General features: G+C 38.0%; 1 protein-coding gene across 3 annotated transcripts in view; it reads left to right on the top strand.

Annotated features, from left to right (window-relative positions):
- ebf2 (EBF transcription factor 2) overlaps positions 1–20,798 on the top strand; it is a 32,193-nt gene extending 11,395 nt beyond the window's left edge. For 2 of the 3 annotated variants that reach the window (XM_022666432.2, XM_022666430.2), the window contains exons 7-16: positions 12,891–12,972; positions 15,042–15,183; positions 16,173–16,303; positions 16,667–16,793; positions 16,926–17,014; positions 17,110–17,175; positions 17,583–17,760; positions 17,951–18,133; positions 18,486–18,653; positions 19,086–20,798. In XM_022666432.2, coding sequence (XP_022522153.1) covers positions 12,891–12,972; positions 15,042–15,183; positions 16,173–16,303; positions 16,667–16,793; positions 16,926–17,014; positions 17,110–17,175; positions 17,583–17,760; positions 17,951–18,133; positions 18,486–18,653; positions 19,086–19,117 — 1,198 coding nt within the window. In that variant the 3' untranslated portion in view covers positions 19,118–20,798. The remainder of the gene's footprint in view (positions 1–12,890; positions 12,973–15,041; positions 15,184–16,172; positions 16,304–16,666; positions 16,794–16,925; positions 17,015–17,109; positions 17,176–17,582; positions 17,761–17,950; positions 18,134–18,485; positions 18,654–19,085) is intronic. The other variant, XM_022666431.2, reaches the window with a different exon arrangement.
- The last annotated feature ends 773 nt before the right edge of the window (positions 20,799–21,571 follow it).

Genomic DNA, 21,571 nt, shown 5'->3' with positions numbered 1-21,571 from the left:
GCTTTGTTTTTTATTTAGTTCCAGTTGTAACATACTGTACAGCTCTTATGTTCCTCAAACACATCTTCACCTGGGTCCCAAAGAGCTTTGGTTCCGTTAGCAGGAAGACCTCTCAGATGACCCTGGGAGAAACATTTCTGTTAAAGGTTCTGAGGTAGCTTCATGTTGCCCTCCATTTGTGCATCTTGCAGGCATGTGTGTGATATAGTAAAGCTTACTGTGCTTCACTGCTTTCATCTAGAACTCTGAATGTGTCTAGCTTCTTTGCTTTTTTCTTGTGGCAGGAATCGTGGTGGCAGTGTACTGTAGTGTGTCTGTAGCATTAGGCAAATAACTACCAAAGCATTCACTGGGATTTATCAGACAAGAGATTTGGATCTCTCTTGAAATAAATTTAGTAAATTCTAGTTGTAACATACAGTGGCGTGAGAAAAGTATTACAGATTTCTTTTGATTTTTGCATTTTTGTCATACTTACATTTTTCAGAATATTAAACAAACTTTAATATCAGACAAAGATAACCTGAGTAAATATAAAAAAACACTGTTTAAATGATGATTTCATTTATGATTTCAAAATGCATAAATGAACTGTGATTAACTGTGTGGGAAAGTGGTTCATTAGACAAAGTCACTGTCACTATGATCTGAGGATCACTGGTTTGAACCCCAGACCATGCTGCTTTGCTATCAGCAGCTGGAGTCAAAGAGAGAGCACAATTGTTCTAACTCTCTCAGGGTCGATTTGTTGATGGTTTTTCCTCCCCATACAACTCCCAGTGTGATGCTGGTCAGCCTAGGCATCTGTTAGATGGAGAGCTGGAGATCCGTAATTTTCCTTGTGTAGCATATTGATCATCAATGGCAGTTGGAATAGAGGTGGTGACTGACTTCACAAATGTCGTAGGAGGTGCATACTTGTTCTCAATCTATCGTTGGGGGCATTAGTAGTGATGGAGTAGCAGAATTGCAATTGAGTAATTGGCCTTCTAAACTGGGTAGAAAATGGGGTAAAATTGGAAATGAATTATATGGTGACTGTGGGTGACTGCAGTAGGTTCTGAAGAAGCTTAATAGTCGCATCCCAGCTTTAGCTGCTCTGAATAATTCCTAGTGGCAGAATCTAAGGTATCAGAATGCCCTTTACAGCTTGTGATAAAATGTGTGTTAAATTTAAACCACTCCCGAAACAGATGTAAACATCTTCTGCCACATTTCGCACATAAATCATTGTTTGTAAGTTGTCTTTTGTTGTCTTTTTTACTGGTGTGAAATTAAGAATTGGACTGGAACTATAGAACCCACACACAGTCCCCACTCACACACCAAAACATACAGATGCACAACACACACACACACACACACACACATACGTGTACAAAGGACATTTGCTCCCATGAGAATATAACAGTGAGAATGAGAGAGCAGTGAAGTTGTTTAATTATTTATAATTTATTTTGGACAACACTGTGCTATTAAAGTACAGATGTTCATGTTTACATAAACAGTAATAAATAACAAGCTTGATTTTTTGAGTTTTTTCTCTAAACTTAAAAAAAGAACAATATTAAAATATGTTCAATATAGTATTAAAATATGGTTATGTTTTTAGAGAGTTTAAAGTTTGGCTACCTATTATTAAAGGTAAAAAAATCTATTACTATCGGTTCTCCTTAGAGTTCCTCTGGCTGTATTTCATGATTGCAGATTTTCTTTTTTGTTTTTTAAAATATGTTTAGCTTTTATTTGTGAGAACATGCTTTTTATATGATTTAATTATAGAGAACAGGGAAAATCATATTTTGACATTTTACAATGTTCACACTTAAAGATTAGACTGCATGTATAGATAAAGCGGTTGCAGTGACAGTACAGGGTGCATCACATCCCTGATGTCAATCAGTCATTAGAATAATGCAGAGTTTATGGTGAGTTAAAGTAAATAGTAAATTTGCAGCCTCCCTGTAGGGCTCCTTAATTCCACACACATCTGTGAGACAAACAGATTAGAACAGTGTTTACTTTGGAGGCTTTATTAACTTAAGACTGATTCAAAAACTACAGTGATTAAAAATTGGTGTCAATTAGTTGATATATTCTGTGGTATGAATTGTTAATTAATGTACCCTTATTATAAAATGTTACCAAAAAGATTAAAAGTTGTATGGTTTGTAAGGTTTGATAGTATACTAACAATGCACAGCAGTCAGAATCTGTGGGGTTTTTGTTTATTTGCATTAGAAATGTTGATATAATAGCACGCTGGATCCTGTTTAGAAACTGGAGCTGCCAGTATTAGCTCAGTTTGTGTGTTTCTGAACCTGTGTTTATGTGGGGAGCAATGCTAAGCTGTCTAAAATTTCACTAATGATTTAATGGTGCTCCCTGGTGCTAGGCCGGCCCCATTGGTTTGTTTGTTTGTGTGTCTGCTTGACAGCAATCTAGAGATTTGATCCAGGGGAAGGTTTAATCAGTTACACGTTAAATCTTTTCCCTTTTTTTTTTTTTGCATTGCAGTTGCATTGATGCATCGCACTGTGAGAGAGCTGGCACTGTTGCCCTAATTCAACTGAGTCAAACACTGCTGCAAATGTTAAGCGTATTAAATGTAAGAAGGAAAATTAGCATATCTATGTATTGATCTCAATCTCTGTCTGGGTGGTTAGGATAGCTTTTCTTCTTTAACCTCACTGTGGGAGGCTAATAGCTTAGGTAACATAACTGACAGTTAATGTTTTCCTCTAATCTTTTCATGTATTGTAGCAGCACTTAAAAAAGGTGCAGTTTGCTTACATCATATGATTCAGAGGAAACACAAACTAATTAATGGGTGGAAATTGAAAATGACTTAATTGTGGAAAAAGTAGAAGCCCACACGGTTAACCAGCACAGATTTTGTTAAATTAATGCTGAGTGTCATGTTTTAACTCTCACAGTGTTAATTTAACACAATCATTGTGGATTTAACACACATTTACTGTATAAAGATAAGACAGGGATATGAGGTTTTATGTTTTATGCAATTGAAAGATCATAGTTGCCAGTGCAAAATGCACAAAACATTTTTATGGAAATAATGCATATAATCTTACAGTATGGCTAAATCTTTCATATGTGACACTGCTAACAAAATACAGGTATTAACACTCTATTAGCCAGCGGTCGGTTGTGCTTTGGTCCAAATTATGTCACATCATATCACAGCTTAGTGCATACCTGGTGTGAGATTAAACGGTTAGGTAAAATGGTGTGTGTGTGTGTGTGTGTGTGTGTGTGATGAATCCGTCAGGATGGAGGGCAGAGTTGATGGGCTTGCTGACAGCTTCTCAGCAGGCCTGCTGTGAGCTCTGCCAGTCTCTCTGTTTCACTCCTTCCTACCCCCCCACCCCCCACCCCCTGACTCCATACCTCTACTCTCTTCCCTTCTTCACTCCTGTCTTCGGCTCCGTACATTTGCTATGGATTAGCTACGGACAGTAAATTACAGCACCCCAGACCTTTGAGTGATTCCATACCCCATATCTTCACACATTCCCTCACATCCTTCTTTCTCTTCACCCCCAGCTTCTATACATCTATCTTTCCTCTTCTGTCTGTGTCTGTCTATCCTTTATTCTTAAATACTTTAAAGTTACCATTACAGCTAGTGATAAAGGCATGCTGCCACTCGTACTTTTTTGTTTCTAAGTAGAAGAAGGGTTGATAGATAGATAGATAGATAGATAGATAGATAGATAGATAGATAGATAGATAGATAGATAGATAGATAGATAGATAGATAGACAGATAGATAGATAGATAGACAGATAGATAGATAGATAGATAGATAGATAGATAGATATATTTAGAGTTATAAACACAAATTTAAAATGTACTTGTAATGAATCCATATATAACTGCTACATAATTAATTATGAAATGACATTTAAGTAACATAAAAAAAAAACTAAACAGCCCCAGACTGGAAACACTGTAGCGGATAACTAGATCTGATTTATTCTTTCTTCATGTATCTTCTTGTTTTCCATCCTGGCATGGCCTCCTCCTCCTTTCCCTCTTTGCCCTCTTCTTCCTCATATACGTTCCGTCAAGCTATTCTCGCTTTGACACTTTCAGTTTAGTGACTATTGGCATCCTGGTGTCTCTCTCTCCTCTCGCATCCCCCTCCCCCTCCCCTTCTCTATCTGGAAACAGATGTTGTTTGTCAGATCCTATCATTACTGGCTAATTAAGCAGACATCTCTCCTCTCTCTTTTCTCCTGCCTGCCGCTCACTGATTCTCACAGATAGTCCAGGCTTTGTTCCCCCACAGAGCTGAAGGTGTATTCAGATGTGTCTTGTTCACTCTGACATACGTTTGAGTTTCTTCTCTTAAACTCTTGATGCAGTGTTAATGCAGATTTTGGTCAGCAGTAAGAATATAAATCAAGTTTTAATGAATCTTCAATGATAGGTGGTCTTATGTTTGTGTAAAAATTAGGAGCACTATTACATAAAAATAGATACAGATAACAGAAAATAAAAAAGGTTCTTAAATAGTTCTTATTTTGGACAGTTCTGTGAAAAATATTAAACGAATAAGGATACACAAATACATAAATACTTAAATAAACAAAATTGTCCATGCAACGCCATGCATGATGATTATTCTTTCTATCTATCTATATATGTACAGTGGCTTGCAAAAGTATTCATACCCCTTATACTTTTTGACATTTTGTCACCTTACAACCACAAACTTAAATGTATTTTATAAAGCTTTATGTGATAAACCAACACAAAGTATCACATACTTGAAGTGAAATGAAATTAAATCATTGTTTTAAATTATCTGAAAAGTGTGATGTGCAAAAGTATTCAGCCCCCTTTACTCTGAACACCCTAAATAAAATCCAGTGCAGTCAATTGCATTTAGAAGTCATTAAATAAGTTAATAGAGTGCAGCTCTGTGTAATTTAGTCTCAGTATAAATACAGCTGTTCTGTGAACACCTCAGTGGTCCTTAAGAGAACACTAGTGAACAAACAGCATCATGAAGACCAAGGAACTCACCAGACAGTTTAAAGCGGTTAGGTTATAAAAACATATCCCAAACTTTAAGCATCCTAATGACCACTGTTCAATCAATCATTAAAAAATGGAAAAAGTATTCTACACCTGCAAACCTACCAAGACATGGCCATCCACCCAAACTGACAGATTGTACAAGTAGAGCACTGGTCAAAGAAGCAGCCAGGAGGCCCACGGTCACTCCGAAGGAGCTGCAGAAATTCACAGCTCAGGTGGGAGCATCTGTATACAGGACCACTATAAGTCGTGCAGTCCACAAATCTGGCCTTTATGAAAGAGTGACAAAAGGAAACCCATTGTGAAAGAAAGACATAAGAAGTGCTTTTTGTACAGCAAACATGTGGAAGAAAGTGCTGTGGTCAGATGAGACAAAAGTTCAGCTAAATACAAAGTGCTTTGTGTGTCAGAAAAAGTAACACTGCTCATCATCCTGAACACATCATCCCAAAATTTAAACATGGTGGTGGCAGCATCATGTTGTAGATATTCTTTTTTTCAGCAGGGAAGTGGTCAGAGATAATGAAAAGATGACAATGACTCTAAACATACAGCCAGAGCTTCAGTGGAATGGTTTAAATAAAGGGCAGTCCAGACCAAAATCCCACTGAGCTTTTGTGGCCAGACATAAAAAAACAGCTCCTCACAGATGCTCTCCATCCAACCTGGCTGAGCTTGATCTGGTTTGTAAAGAAGAATGGGCAAAAATCTCAGTCTCTAGATGTGCAAGGCTGGTAGAGATATACCCCAAAAGACTTACAGCTGTACTTGCAATAAAGGTGGCTTTACAAAGTACTGATACTTTTGCACATCACACTTTTCAGATTTTTAATTGATATTATTTTTTTTAATCTATGTATCATTTTCGTTCCACTTTACAATTATGTGATACTTCATGTTGGTCGATCACTTAAAATCTCAATAAAATACATTTATTGACATACATATGTTTGTGGTTGTAAGGTGACAAAATGTGAAAAAGGTCAAGGAGCGTGAATACTTTTGCAAGCCACTATATCTGTCTAGCTAAAATTTGAGTGAACAGTTTAGTGCAATTTATTCAAAGAATCTGTTGTTGTCAAAGTAATGTATCTAACTGTATGTTTCTAAATGATTCCTGGCATGGATAGTTCTAGAAAAAGCTTTTACCAAACTTTCATCTCATTTACAGGTTCTCTATGTGTCTTTTATGGCATTGCTTTAGGAAACGCCTTTTGCCATCTTTATTATTTACAGTGTAGACTATATTGTGATTTTATTGCCCTGTAAAATTGATAAATGGTGTAAACAATTTAAATTTGGACATTTTGGAAAGACCTTTTTAACAAATTGTTAATGGGTAATACTGAAAAACTCTGTAAGTTTCATTTATACATTTTCTCCAGTCACATGGATAATGGATGAGAATAGCAAATACTATAAACAAATTGCTCCAGAGAGAGCAAGGTAACACTAAACCGAGGTTAGCCGGGACTCGTTTGTCATTCCCTGTGCTTGTTTGGCCCACAAGAACTTTCATTAAGGTTCTTACAGGGCTTAGGAGACGGACTGGGGGCTGGAAAGGTGAGAGTCCTAGGAAAAGACTGGCGGTTGTTTTCATTTGGATTGCTGGCGGAGCCGGGTGTGAAAGGTCCCGGGATGGTATGTGGCATCGGGGGTATCACTTTAGCCACCCTGCTTCGTATGCCCTGTTAGCGGGGTCAGAGGTCAGTTGTGCGGGGTGTTAACCCCCATGACCAGTCTAGCCCCAGTCTGCCAGGGGACACTGGGAGCTAAGAATATTTATTACTGCACCCCCCAGTACTGCTCCCCAAACCACCCGGAGCACACACCACTCACCTATGACTCTCCTCTGTCTGGGGAAAGAGAGAAAGTCATCCTTCTCTCTGCACTCATCCATAAACCTTAAAGAGACAGAATGTGCTGTACAGAGTACTTGATGCATGTGCAAACTCAAATAATAAATCATAAATACAGCATGTTAATAATGCCAGAAACCCAGAGTTAGTCCTGTCTTATTGATATCATATATAAGTTACACAATAACTGATACCATGAGTTTGTAGAGTTACATTCTTAATAGACAGAAGCAAGGCAGTAACTCTTCAGCATATTCAGTCCATCATAACATCTCGTCACATTTTAATTGATATAACTTAACTACAAACACAATGTAATGACTGAAACATAATCTACACCGTCCCCACTTTCTCCACAAAATATTAGTGTAATTCATTAAGATAAATTACAGCCTTGTTATTCTCATTGCAAGTGCAAATACATTTACTTTAAATACATTTGCATCATTTTTTTTGCTCTATTCATTCAGAATTATTTAGACAGTGTGCTAAACATACACAAAATAAATGATCATACATGTTAAACATTTATGTTTCTCCACTGTGGGGGTGTAGTTTAGGGTATAGTGTGGTAGGTCTGATATACACACAAACAAAAAGAGAAGCAGAAGAACTGTCAGGCTGTAAACTGCTGCAATGCTTAAAACACATTACCTTATAGTTCATTACACATTCTGCTTTAGACCCACACACATGTTCACATTTCCATACATTGTGTGTGTGTGTGTGTATGTGTGTGTGCGCGCGGCTTACAGTTCCCAGTGTATCAGTGCTGTCGGGGAAGCTTTTCAGCATGTCAATATGTTTTAATGCCGCACATCTGGTTTCCTAATTTTCCTTTCCCCCTCTCCCTCCATGTCATGACACTGTTTTGTTTTTGTATGGGGGGTGGGGGGGGGGGGGGGGGTATAGGAAAGGTATTCTGATGAGTGATGACCCCGAATCTCTCTCTCTCTTTCTCCCTCTCTCTGTTTGCTTTTTGTGATATCACCAGTTCTATTTAGTTCCTTTTTTACGTTTTTAATCGTATTTTCAGTTTATTTGATTTGCGGTGCATCAAAATATAATTTTGTAAAGATTACTCCCATGCAATATTTTCACTGCAGTTGTTCTCTAAGTTTCTGTAGTGAGGCACATTCTGTATTGATTTGATAAATTATATTTTATTATTATTTTAAAAAATTGTCTGTCAAATTAAATCATATTATAAAGTTCCACCAAAAAAGGTGCATATTTAGTGATATTTACCTACTTTTCTTTTCCTTTTGAACATTACCAAAAATCTGTTTCACAAAGGCTTGCCTGTTCAACAGATGAAATCATGCTATACAAATTTCCTTCAAACCATGTTCATTTTTATAAAAAATGAATCAGGGAATTTCCCAGGGTGCCTTAAGAATGCTCATCACTCCATCCTTCACACAATGAAAACTGCAATGCATTAACTGCATTAATGTGAATAGTATACATCATTTTAGAAAGTACTAAATCAGCACATGCATTTGATTAAATCTATTTAAAGTTTTTTTTGTCACATTCACATTACAACTAATAGTAAAATGCTTTAATTACATTCACAAATAAAATAAAATTACCTAAAGAAAGAATGCAAGGCCAACATAGTGCTGTGCAAATTGAGTAGGAGTTTTAAAATAATTATATAACTTATAGTAAAGTGTGTAAAGTAAAGTTAATGTGCCTAAGATTTTAAAATGGCCCATTTGCAAAGTATGTATAAGAAGCAGTTATTTTGCCTAGTCATTTGCCTCTTAGCTTCAGCTATCTTCTTTTGGCAAAGACAGTATCTGAGATAATATATTTTAAACACGTGGAAAGAACTTGCACACTTAAATTAAATGAATTCAAAGCATTATTTGTTTACAGAAAATCCCTGTATTTTTCCACTTATGAACAGACTGCACACTGTGTTCTCCTGAAACACTGGCCATTAGGTGCCAGTGCTGGCAGTTGATCCTGTCCCATATGTTGCAATTTTGCATGTTGCCCTGTTTTCAGGGGACCACTGGGGCCATTTTTTTTTCAAAGTTAAGCAAGTTGTCACCCTTAGAAGGCAACCCCATGCTGAGAGGCTCGTGTTCAGTCTTGAGAAGTGAAGCAGATGCAGATAAAGCCCTTTCAGAGGCCTGGCTAGAGACTCCCTCTGAGCAACTGTGGAAACTGATCCCTTGGCTTAAGACTTTTGTTTTCTAACAATCGTTCCTAGAGGTGCAAAGGGAATCAACGGTTGCCTGACATTATAGATTAATACACCCAAGTGCCAAATGACATCTGCAGCTCAGAATGGGGCCAGTAAATTCAGGTCTGCAACATTGTGCCTTTATTCAAAATGAAAGTCTGAAAAGGCCTGTATCTGATTTTTATAACTCAGCGGTTTGATCAGTGTCATAAAGGGATAACTATTGAGGAATACTGTTTAAATCCATTTAGTTCCCTGACAACAAATTAAAACCTAATTAGCTGCAATCCAAGTTAGTCAGTGGCAGTTAGTAATTCACACACACTTTCTTTCTGACACCTATCAACTCTCTATCATTACTGTCTCTAATCCCCGTCTGTTAACTCAAATATCACAACAACACAAAACAAACGTTGTTGATATTAAACTTTCCCCCACAGCACAATCGAGATGGGTTGTGTTGTGTGGCAATAAGGGAGGGGGTGTCCAGGAGTCCTAATTAATTATGCAAGATGGCTCTAATTATAATGCAGCGAATGGCTGCGTGGCAGAAGGCGTGAGGCGTTGAGGCTGGGAGATTTGCATGCTAAGTGGGTAGGGAGGGGGAAATGACTAATGCATGCTAATGTGTGCACGGCCATCGAGCTTTAATTTTGGCTGTTCGCAGCTGTGCGCTGCTGACTCTTTAAGGGGTGAAAAGTTGACCAAGTGCGTGGAGGGTGAGCACTGCAGGATGAGATGCCATGTAGAGGATAGGAGAGAGGAACTGGGATAGACAGTTTGAGTCACTAAAGTTGTGTGAAACTGCAGGCAGCTACTTCTGACTGGTGCTTTGACTCAGGAAGTTCTGTGCTGCACTGGAGCCCAGTTTTATTCATTTTGATCTGCGGACGAACGCCAGGATTCTGGGAGCCGCAATATTCCACTTCTTTTCTTAAACACAATTATGTGGTCGATGCATTTATTTATGCATACCAAAACACTGAGCACCCTTTAATTTATAATAAAATACAAAATGGGAGTACACATAAAGAGATTTAAAATGTACTCGGTATGTTAATACATCTTTAATTAGTTTGGTTATGGTTTTATTTCAATATTAGCAAATTATAATAATCTAATATTTCTACGAGATATATACTACACTTACATCCACCCATATAGTCAAGCACTATATTCATACACAGGCAGTTTTTACAGGTTTCTCTATGTAGTTTTAGGTGCTTTGAGAAATAAAACTGGAAGGTGCTGTGGCTCAAATAATGGTCCATGTGCTCTTTGGATGCAAACAACTAAGCACCGAATTTCCGAACAACGTTATCCATTATTTACCTGCATTGTATGCAGTACAGGGCCAGGGATAGGAATCACTGACCTATAGCTTACAGTGGTATTAAAACATCACTTTAAAATGGTAGCTTTATAGGAGAACAGGGGTTTTGATGATTGTAAGTTTAAAGCTAAACTAATTGGCAAGAAATTAAAAAGTAAAACACTAGCAGTGTGTTCAAGTTCATATTACATGTTAAAGACTAGGCCTGTGGAGGGTGTGGTTTCCTGAGGTACTGAGGTACTCTACTGTACTATGCATTATAACCCTACAAAGCCACTTTTAGAATCTTAGAAAAAATGCATGTTAATCAATTTAATCCATTAAATTGTTATTAAAGTCATAAATAAGTTAATGCACTGCTGTCAATGACAAGTGGCCTGTTGTGGATGTCTTGGGAAGGTGTGTGTGTTGGAGAGAGAGAGAGCAGCGAAGTTGAAAGAGCAAGGGTTTTTAGCTCTAAAAGATAAATTATAACCACTCTCTGCCAACAACAATATTGATTGTTCTTTGCTTTTAAATAGCTCATACTAAGAAGCATGTGATTCTGGTTTTGGAACTAATCGTTCATTTTTAGTCAGGTCTTGAGTGCTGTCAGTGCTGTTCATGATGGAGAGGAATAACAGACAGCCACAAAATCTTGCTTTAATTTGTTATTATTGCTGGTCCCCCATGTTTAGTAGTAGTACAGTTGTGCTCCAACTGCGGTATATAAGGCATTCAAAGGTGGTACAGCAAATTAACTTATAAAGTTTACAGAATGCACAAAAGTATTAAGGATATATCTAAGTTTTAATTTGTAATTTTTAAAAGTTCGTTTTTTCTTAGTGTTTAACACAATAAATCCCTATATACAAGCCCATACTTAAGTTCTTTACATTTTTCTCAGTTCAATAATTATTACTGTTAGATTTATAGGCCCTACAGCAGGACCCCGTGGAGCTCGATTCTCAAAAGTTTCTGCATTAGAATTTCTTGGCTGAATACTTGATTGAATTACTATGCTTCAAGGGAATGCCCTGTAGAAGCTGTGGTTCACTACAATGTCTTCTTACTCCTGGTATTTACCTGTCCTTAAGCTTTCTGAGATAGATCAGTATTGACCAGAAACCATAATTTGCAGTTTGGAAAAGTGAGCAAGGTCCACACCAGTATCTCACAGTGGTAGTTTTAGATTCTTCCTAGGCTCTATGTGGTTAAAAATATTTGAGAACCTGTGCTAATGTGTGTGCTAGTGCTTTGTGTTCCCTGTGGTACAAACATACAAACGTTCTCCTGCAGCAGTGGTTTCATAACCTCCTGCCTGATCCAGCTAATCATCTAATTAACAATCCCTTCCTGAGCTCAAGGCAGGGTGTTAAAGCAGGAAACCACTAAAATGTGCAGGGTAGGAGGTCCTGCAGGAACATGCTTATGAACCACCATCAGTGTTGTCACAACATGAGCTCATTACTCTATATTCAGTAACTCTATCTGAGAATAGGGAAAAGTAATAAAATATTTTATTACAACCATTTTGCATCATCTTAGTTTGTTATCATAATTATCAAATTAGATAAATAGTAAATCTGTAATGCCTGAAACTAAAAATAAGTGTTAAGGCTTTCGATTTTGATTTTTGAATTTAGATTAGAAAAACTGAGTAAATGCTGTACTCTATCTCTCTCTCTCTGTGTCTGTCACTGTCTCTCTCTCTTCTGAGGAAATATTAGTTTTCAGTGGCGTTTTCACTCTTCTGTCCCTCCTTCCTTTACACTGGGGATTGCGCCAGAGCTGGGTTGCCATAGCAGCGGTCCCATATTGCTGGACGATACACTCCTGGGATTTGAAGTCTCCCCAGCTCTTCCCATCTTCCTCCTCATCTACCTCCCTTCTCTCCATCTCACAATTCCATCCCATACATCTCCCCCAAGTGCAACCTCTGTCTTCCTCAGTGGAGCACACACAAATTCACACATGAACACACACACACACACACACACACACACACACACACACACACACACACACACAAATTCACACCTAAGAACACATTGTCGCACACAATCATTATAGAACATTTCAAAATGAATATGATATGCTGTAGATATGCATGCCTCCCTTTCTCGCTTTCTGTCTGCCACAGACTCACTGCCTTGCCCCATGGGACATTGAGGCATTGCATTGTGGGATATTGATGTCCGCTGGGCCTGCACTGCTGTTTTGAGCATTTTTTCATATCTAGTTCAGTCACATCTCAGTGTTGGACTTTTAGCAGCATTGCATGAAATCTCCTTTTTTATCATCACAATTATAAAAATATTTGATGATAAATCCATGGACTATAAAACAGTTATGCAGCCACTGACAAGCTTTCGTTGAAGCTTTTCTACTGACCAGATCTTAAACAAACAAACAAACAAAAAAGTGATTTGCCTTTGTCTTCTGATCCCCACAGATTTTTCTTGAAGTTCTTCCTCAAGTGTAACCAAAATTGTCTGAAGACTGCAGGGAACCCAAGAGACATGAGAAGATTCCAGGTACAAAACAAAGTGGAGTGTTTGTATATGAAAGCACGGTTAGGGGAGCTGTGAACACAAAGCACATGCACTGTTAAAAACGAATCTCTTTATTTGAAATGTAGTCACATATGAGATGAGGCCACTGTCTAATCAGTCATTCCCAACATGGTATTTTTTTTTTGTGATTTTCCTTTTATAAGTCTGCCTACATAATTGAATAACTAATTCATAAGCCATGTACACGGCTGTCCACACTTATTTAATACTACACTTTGAGAGAGAATAAAAAGATCTGCTGCTTTTTAATTGATGAAATATGGTCAGAGGCTTTGATGACCTGCTGACTGGATATATCTGGTTTGGTGTACTGGTCTACTCGCTGTCGTGACACAGACAGTCTGTTACGCTAGTACCTGATCCCCAAACAACACATAGCTCTACTAACAAGCAGCTGACCCAAAGTAAGTATTCTCACACTTATGGAAAAGGGCATCTGTATAGCTCACAGTGTAAAGAATGGATAAAAAAAATAGAGAAGAAGCGGAGAGAAGGGAGGAGGGAGTGGACTGGGAGAAGCAGAGATCGCAGGAAATCAGCCGAGGTGTTTCAGGAAGTTGTCAAGATTTGAGTGATTGGCTCCAGATGGGGAAGGTCAGGTTCTGTGACCCAGGAAGTGCTCACCAGGGACCCTCCCGCCTCACTTCCTCCTGCCCGTCTTTCACTACCGGAGCCCCCCCCCCCTTGAGATCTGACATTTCTTCCTCTTGCCCTCCCCAGCTTCTTTCCCTTCTTCTCCCCTTCCTCCATGTTTGTTTTAACTCTTTTCTTTCTGACACACGCTGAGAAACGACTTCCATGCAGCTCCCACACCTCTAACCATCCGTGCACAGAAGCCTGCTGCTGAATTTACAGTTATTTATTCAGCGAACATATAGTGCGCTCCCACTTTGCCACCCATTAGCAGCTAGCTGTGTCAAACATCTGCCCGGCATCCCTCTGCTTCAGCTCCTTTTTGACCTCCTCTCTCATCCCTCTCCTCGTTTTTCCTCACTCTCACTTTGACCTTTCTTTCACATTATATATCCAGCATGCAGAGATACACAGTAGCTTTAGTGCACTGTAAAACCTAATAAATTCAATTAACTAAAAAAAAATGATGAAACTGATTACATAAACAAAATTATTTACAGTTACTCAATTTTGTATGTTATACAAATATTTTATTATACAAATAAAATATTATACAAATATTATACAAATAAAATAAAACTTATACAAATAAGTAGGTTTTAATGAGTAATTTAAGTTTCACTTACTTAACAATAATTCTACTACTTTATTCTAGAGGTGAACAAGATAGATTTGTATTTAGTCTTCTTTTTGTTTTAATCTAAAAAAATATACATTTGAAAAAACCAAAGAAAATTAGAATGAGAAAGCACATACTATAGAGTGAACATTATAGCACACATCTTGCTCTTACAGCCTACATGCCAGACAGTATAGGATTTAATAATATGTGTAATTGACAAGTTTACCTAAGGTAGCCTGGGGCAATGACTACACACTGATGGAGTGTCAAAAACTGGGGGGGGGGGGGGGGGGGACACCTATTATGCAAATAGATTGTTTTATCTCTGAAACAAAAACGGTAAAAAAAAATTGATTAGCTTGATGTATTTATTATGCAAAATGAAATATCATCACTTACAGTGATGACATGATACTCTCATAGAGGCTGTCCTAATGTATCATGAGTCTGAATTTCATCAATACCACTAGCACACTGTTTCTATTACTTTATGTAAACATTCCCATCTTGTATCTGTAATTTTTCTTCCTTACATCCACTTTCTTTTCACAAAGACCTGCTTACTGATATATATATTTCAGAACAGAGAGAGAGAGAGAGGACAGACAGAGAGAATCCTACTGAAGAATAAATACTGAGAGTGGAATAAATGAGTAGACAAATTACAGAAAGGAACAAAATATAAAAACACGACACATGTAGAGGAGAACCGTATATCAGTGGGTGATTAATAATGCTTTTTCCACTCTTAAATCCTTCTTTCTTTCTCCCTCAGGTGGTCCTCTCTAGCACTGTTAGCGTAGAAGGTCATGTTCTTGCTGTGTCCGATAACATGTTTGTCCACAACAACTCCAAGCATGGCCGCCGAGCACGAAGACTGGAGCCAGGCGAGACCCTGGAGAACCCCATGGAATATGGTGAGATTAACTCAACCAGCATTTCATACAACTTCCTTCACTATCACATTTATATTTAGAGTTCCTTCAAAGGTTTTAGATCACAGATCATATAGGGGTCTCTAACAAAAACATCCAGAATGATGAATAAAGCAGAACAGGACTTTAAAATGAGTATATCAGAGGAAAGTTTACCATATTTTTCATACTGTAAGACACACTTAACATCCTTTAATTTTCCCAAAAATCGACAGTGAGCCTTATAATCTGGTTTTTCTTATGTATGAATTTTACCAGTCAGCTATTAAGGAGCAGTAAAGCCACTCTGCTGAAGTACAGAGTTACACACATGTTTCAGTGAAGTTTCAGCACAGAGGCTGGAGCAGTATAAGCATTAGCTGCTAAGGGCTAGCTAGCTCTTTTACCGTTCAGAGGTGACTAGTATCAGCCTGTACCCTGGTGCTAACCCTGGCAAGCACTGCTGGAGCATCATTAGCTACTAACCGCAGCACCAGCACTTTTATTGTTCAGAGGGTAGTATATCACACTGTAGTCTGCTTGTTTACTGTGTTAAAACAAGCTACGTGGGACGAACCACTAGCTGATAGTGCCCTGGATTACCGAAACTCTCAAGGTTCTCAGTGTATCGCTGTCGAGTGGCGGTTACTAGCGGTAAGCGCTGCTAACTGCTAGATTTCCAAAATATTGGCTTACTTTGAATTAATGGAAGCAATTTACAGTTTTCAGGAGAGAAATTTGTGTAGATTAACATCCAGCACTCGTTTGACTCTGAAAAAAAAAAATGTATTGTCACTTAAAATGCGCTTTTTAATCTGGTGTTCCTTATGTATGAAAATAGACAGAAAATAGATGTTCATTGATAATAGAAATCAAACCAGAATATCTCATGCTAAGTTCCAGTGCTATAAGATTAAATTGGTTGATGTTAGTTTAAATGTGCACATATTAAACAATGTACTTTTTCTCTGTGTCCTTTTCTGTGTAAACAGCGACTCCATGCATCAAAGCTATTAGCCCCAGTGAAGGCTGGACCACAGGGGGCGCTATGGTGATCATTATTGGGGAGAATTTCTTTGATGGTCTGCAGGTGGTGTTTGGAAGCATGCTGGTGTGGAGTGAGGTTAGTACTGATATAAGAACACTTTTAGAACTATATACATGCAGCTTCTATTTTATTGCAGGTGCAGGTTTAACATTTTAGTCAGTACTGTATCATCAGTACAGTGGGTTCAGAGTATTAAAAACCTGGCTTTTAACGGGTGAGCTGAATTAGGTGCACTCGAGCAGGAAAATCCCCAAACTTTGCAGGAATCTCAGAACTGCCAAATAAAGCATTTTATTAATTATATATTACTTTAATTACGACATAATTATGTTGATGTGATATACTCATTTCATGTAGAGCCAACTAAACAATTTTCAGTGTTTTTGTCCAGCTGTTTTTAGATGCTAATTATATCTAATAATATCTTTCCTTTAACAGTTAATCACTCCTCATGCTATTCGAGTTCAGACACCCCCAAGACACATTCCAGGAGTTGTAGAAGTCACACTGTCCTACAAATCAAAACAGTTCTGTAAAGGAGCCCCGGGACGATTCATTTATACAGGTATATACACAAATACTTAGAGAAATATTCTTTATTTCTTATGATGATTTTATGTGGAGAAATGTTTGAGGCAGTGTTTCTGAAATGTATAATTTCACACTTGAAGTCAACTAACTTTTAATTTACCCTCAGCACTGAATGAACCAACCATAGACTATGGCTTCCAGAGGCTTCAAAAGGTCATTCCAAGACATCCTGGAGATCCTGAAAGATTGGCAAAGGTCAGAACTCCTGCCATGCTACCAGAACATATACATTACACCCACACACTTTAGCATGTGCAGATTTTAAATTCTGTTTTTGTTTTTTTGTTTAGGAGATGTTGCTGAAACGAGCAGCAGACCTAGTTGAAGCAGTTTATGGAAACACCCACAGTAACCAGGTAATCTTAACAGAGAGCTACAAAAAAGTCATTCAGAATGTTGGAAATGCGTCTCTCATTGGGTTGTTTAGTATATCTTTCTTTAGATCAGGTCATACAGTAACTGAAAACCAGTGGCGTGCAGTTAATATAGTGGGTACCCCTTCTGCAACCCCCCCCCCCCACCTATTGTCACCCCAGGGTTAGAAGGGCCTTACTGCACACCACTGCTGAAAACACACAAAGTTTCATCATGTAACTCAAACATAAGTGTAGTGTGAGGAAAATGATTGTCATGATTTAGGCATGCAGTTTGTTAGCTAGTGGGGTAAATTATTGTAATCATCACCTTCAATATAAACTAATTAAAACCTTTGACCCACTGTGAAGACATGTTGCTGAACTTTCTTGGGGCCTTTTTTCTGTAGGACATGTTGCTGAAGAGGGCGGCGGATATTGCAGAAGCCTTGTACAGCGTGCCACGGCCCCACAGCCAGCTGCAAGCTCTGCCCAGCTCCCCGGTGCATGGCAGTGTCATGGGACTAAGCTCCTACCCCTCCCAGCTGGGGGTCAGCATTGGAGAACCAGGACAAACCAGTGGCCAAAGTGAGTGAATCCCACCAACACTCACCCGTAGTAATGTGGACAATACCACAGTTACAAATAAGCCATTCAAAATGATACAATTTTATAAAATGGAATCACAGATGAACAAGAGTGTTGTGATGCACACTAACTTAAAAAGCCTTATTTTAATATTCCTGTGTACTTACATAATCTATCTATTCCTGCAAAGGTTACATGCGTAACTCCAGTTTGTCTCCACGTGGATACCCATCTGCCTCCACCCCTCAGCAGTCCAGCTATGGGTCTGGAGGAGGCATGAGTGGAGGATATGGAGCTGTTCCCATGAGCAGTCTGGGCGTACCCGGCTCCCCTGGCTTTAGCAGTGTTTCCCCAAACAGCTCTCCTTATGGTAGTGAGTGTTCTTTGCTTGCTTTGTAATTCACTTTTTAAACTTTTTATATGGCTAACATGAAGCAAATGAAAGCTTATGGGGGGCAGTTAACATGATTCAACTGGAAACTGAACTGTTTACTGTTTGCAAAGCGAGCATTGATGCTAAATGGCTCCTGTTACTGTAAATTCTGTTTTAATACCAGCATTTAACAGGGTAATAATAATAACTTTCACTCTCTTGGCAATTGTTGTATAATCTGATCTATTTAATACCCTCTCTCATGTCATTTTACAAATAATATTGTGTATATATTATATGACCTTCAGAGAAAAAAATCTTAATCTTTCCACTCCGCTTTTCTGCTTTCCAGTTATGCCATCCAGTCCTACTATTCCCGGCTCCAGCTCTTCTTCCTCTCTCCTGCCCTTCTCATCTTTTCCTTCCACTGCTAAACAGAAGAGTGCATTTGCTCCTGTCCTAAGGCCACAGGGTTCACCCTCACCTGCCTGCCCAACCTCAGGAGGCAACAGCTTCAGAGGTAACTAGCTGTGCTGTTGAATCTTTTGAAGACTGCCTAAATACATGCTAAATACACTGCCTGCCCAAAAAACGCTTGGTTGGATCGCCTTTAGTTTTGATTGCTGCACACATTCACTGTGGCATTGTTTCAATAAGCTTCTGCAACGTCACAAGATTTATTATTCTAGTGAGTCTGACCTCTGCGCAATCCTTATCCAGCACATCCCAAAGATTCTCAATGGGGTTAAGATCTGGACTTATACTGTTGCTGAATCTAGACCTGACCAACTGCAGCATCAAACCCACATCATTTACTTACTTAAATCCAGGTGGAGACTTTTTTGGCCAGGCAGTGTATGTATTGGTTTGTATTGTGTATAATCCAGATGAAATGCTGTGAACCTCTTTATGTTGACTTTTTAATAATAAAGGTTTCTATCTTCTTTTTTAGCAATGGCCGGTCTTGTAGTCCCACCCATGTAGAAAACAAGGCCTCACCAGCCAACAAGACCTTCACAATCAGCTGATGTTGAGTGGATATGCTGAGACTAGTGAAGTCTCAGCCTTCTAACGACTCCTGTAACACACTCATCAACATTCCAAATAAAGAAACTGCAAGTGGACAAGAAGCTCCAGAGACTGAATATTGTAAAGTGAAAATGATGGCAAGCAGTGGGATCTGTCCATCATTAGAGATAAGGAGAAGAATGTGGTGATGTGAATGTGACAAGAGGACAACCTGGGCGAAATGTTGTCCTTTTAAAGACATACAGAAGAAAGGACACCTTCTACATTTTATTCATAACTTCCTCTTAGTCCAGAGAGGCTTTATCAGCCATTCAGTCAAGACTGTTTTTTATGCTTGAACAGATTCTGAGTCATGAGCTAAATGGACTCTCAGCACATTCCAGTAAGCAGGGTGCTAGCAGATCTCTGAGAGGACTGTCCAAAGCTTTTTCAAGGGTTTTCAGAAGCCAGAAACCTTGTTCACAAAGACTTATTGCAATGCCATACTGAACATTCCATTTATAAACATGGAAAAATGTATTTTATTTTGTAGCTCAGAAATAAGGGAACTTATACTTTGTACCTCCCACGGTTGTGAACTGATGACCTCATATATTGACTTATTTAATAAAAAATGCTATATAAGTTATTATTTTTAGGTTAAGTAATAATATAAGCAAGTTTTTTTTATTCTATTTGTAACTGTTTTGAACCTCTACTATGTTGTATTTGTTGCTATGTTACAATTTTATAATAAATGTTGTTTGTGTGTCATTTTTAAACCCCAAATGTTACCTGGATAAATTATGAGTTCTTTTTGTGAGAGAAAAGAAATGTAGTGAGTATTTTTTTAAACAATTTACAGCGTGGCATTGTGTACTGCTACTCCAAAAAGACAAACAAGAAAACATTTCTTGTTTGTCTTTTTGGAGTTATGAGCCTTATATACAGTAAGCATGCAAGCTCCTAATGTAGTACATTCAGTAGGAAATGAACTGTGATACAGTAGAGATCGAAATTAGAGAACAACTTCAAATTCTAATTCAAAGTTATCCTAACATGACAAGAAGCAAGGCAGCTGAATCATATTGCATACTATAAATATATTCTATATTACAAAATAAGAACAAAAATGTTTAATTTTAAAAATTGCTGTGCTTTTGATATACTTCATAATTATGGGTGCTTCGTCATCTGACAAATATATTTTTCTGGCACTTTTTTTTACCACTTTATCATCAGTAAAAGGATCATTACAGATACTAAAACCCAGGGACAGCAGGTTGTTCAGATTAAGACTAGGAGAAGTTGTAAAATATTGAGGATTTACTGTATACTAATTCACGAACAAAGCCTGAAATATACTGTTCATCCATAAAAGACAAACAAAACCAGAGCAGTGTGAGGAACTGCTGACGTACTGCCGAAGTCTTTTAAATAGTGTATGTATTGTTCTCTAATTTTGGTCACCACTGTATGTACATGAAACTGTTTCAGTCATTGTACCCCAGAAATGTTCCTCAGCAATGTTACACTTTCTCCCTGCACAACTACTCTGTAACTATGCAGTAAATGATTATGCTTCAACAATAAGTAATTATTGATTTATGATTCCTTATCATGATTTCAACAAAGCCAATAAAAATGTAAAATTAAATGACTCACTAATTTACTGAAAATGCTATTTAAAAGTTTAGATGAACCAGGTTTAATTTTGTATTTAGCTTCCTTTTTCAAGTATAGACATGCTTAGAAGTAATGATAACAAATAATGAAGCTTGAAAGACATATAGACAGTTATTAACTCTGATGGAATGGGTTCTGTTTTGGGTTCATAGTCAACAAGCAATATAAACAGGCACACCTGATAATTTTCATGATTTTCTTTATAAATCATTGGTTGTTTGGCCCAGTAATTTTAGTTAAATATATCATATAGCAGATGGACACAGTGATATTTAAGAGGTGAAATGACATTTATAGGAGTTGATAGGATTCTTCTTTATAAATCATCTCCAGTTCAGTCAGGTTTGATGGTTTCTGATCATGAACAGCACGCTTTAAATCACACCACAGATTTTAACTATATTCAGGTCTGGGGACTGAGATGATCATTCCAGAATGTTGTACTTGTTCCTCTGCATGAAAGCTTTAGAGTTCAGTGTTTAGGGTCGTTGTCTTGTTGAAGTATCCAGCCCCGGCGCTTTAACTTCAACTTTCTCACTGATTCTGCTGATATTGACTGGAATCCATGAGACCCTCAACTTTAACATATTCCCAGTACCTGCACTGAACACACAGCCCCACAGCATGATGAAACCACTGTGGGGAGCAAGTTTTTGTCTTGAAATGCTTTTATTTTTCCTCCATGCATAAATAACCACCCTCCAAGTAACTCAATTTTATTTTCATCTGCATTACTCTTCCATA

The sequence above is a fragment of the Astyanax mexicanus genome, chromosome 22 (assembly GCF_023375975.1).
Source record: "Astyanax mexicanus isolate ESR-SI-001 chromosome 22, AstMex3_surface, whole genome shotgun sequence".
NCBI classification, from domain to species: domain Eukaryota; kingdom Metazoa; phylum Chordata; class Actinopteri; order Characiformes; family Acestrorhamphidae; genus Astyanax; species Astyanax mexicanus.
Note: the sequence above shows the minus strand (reverse complement) of the source record. Positions and strands in the feature narration are given on the sequence as shown.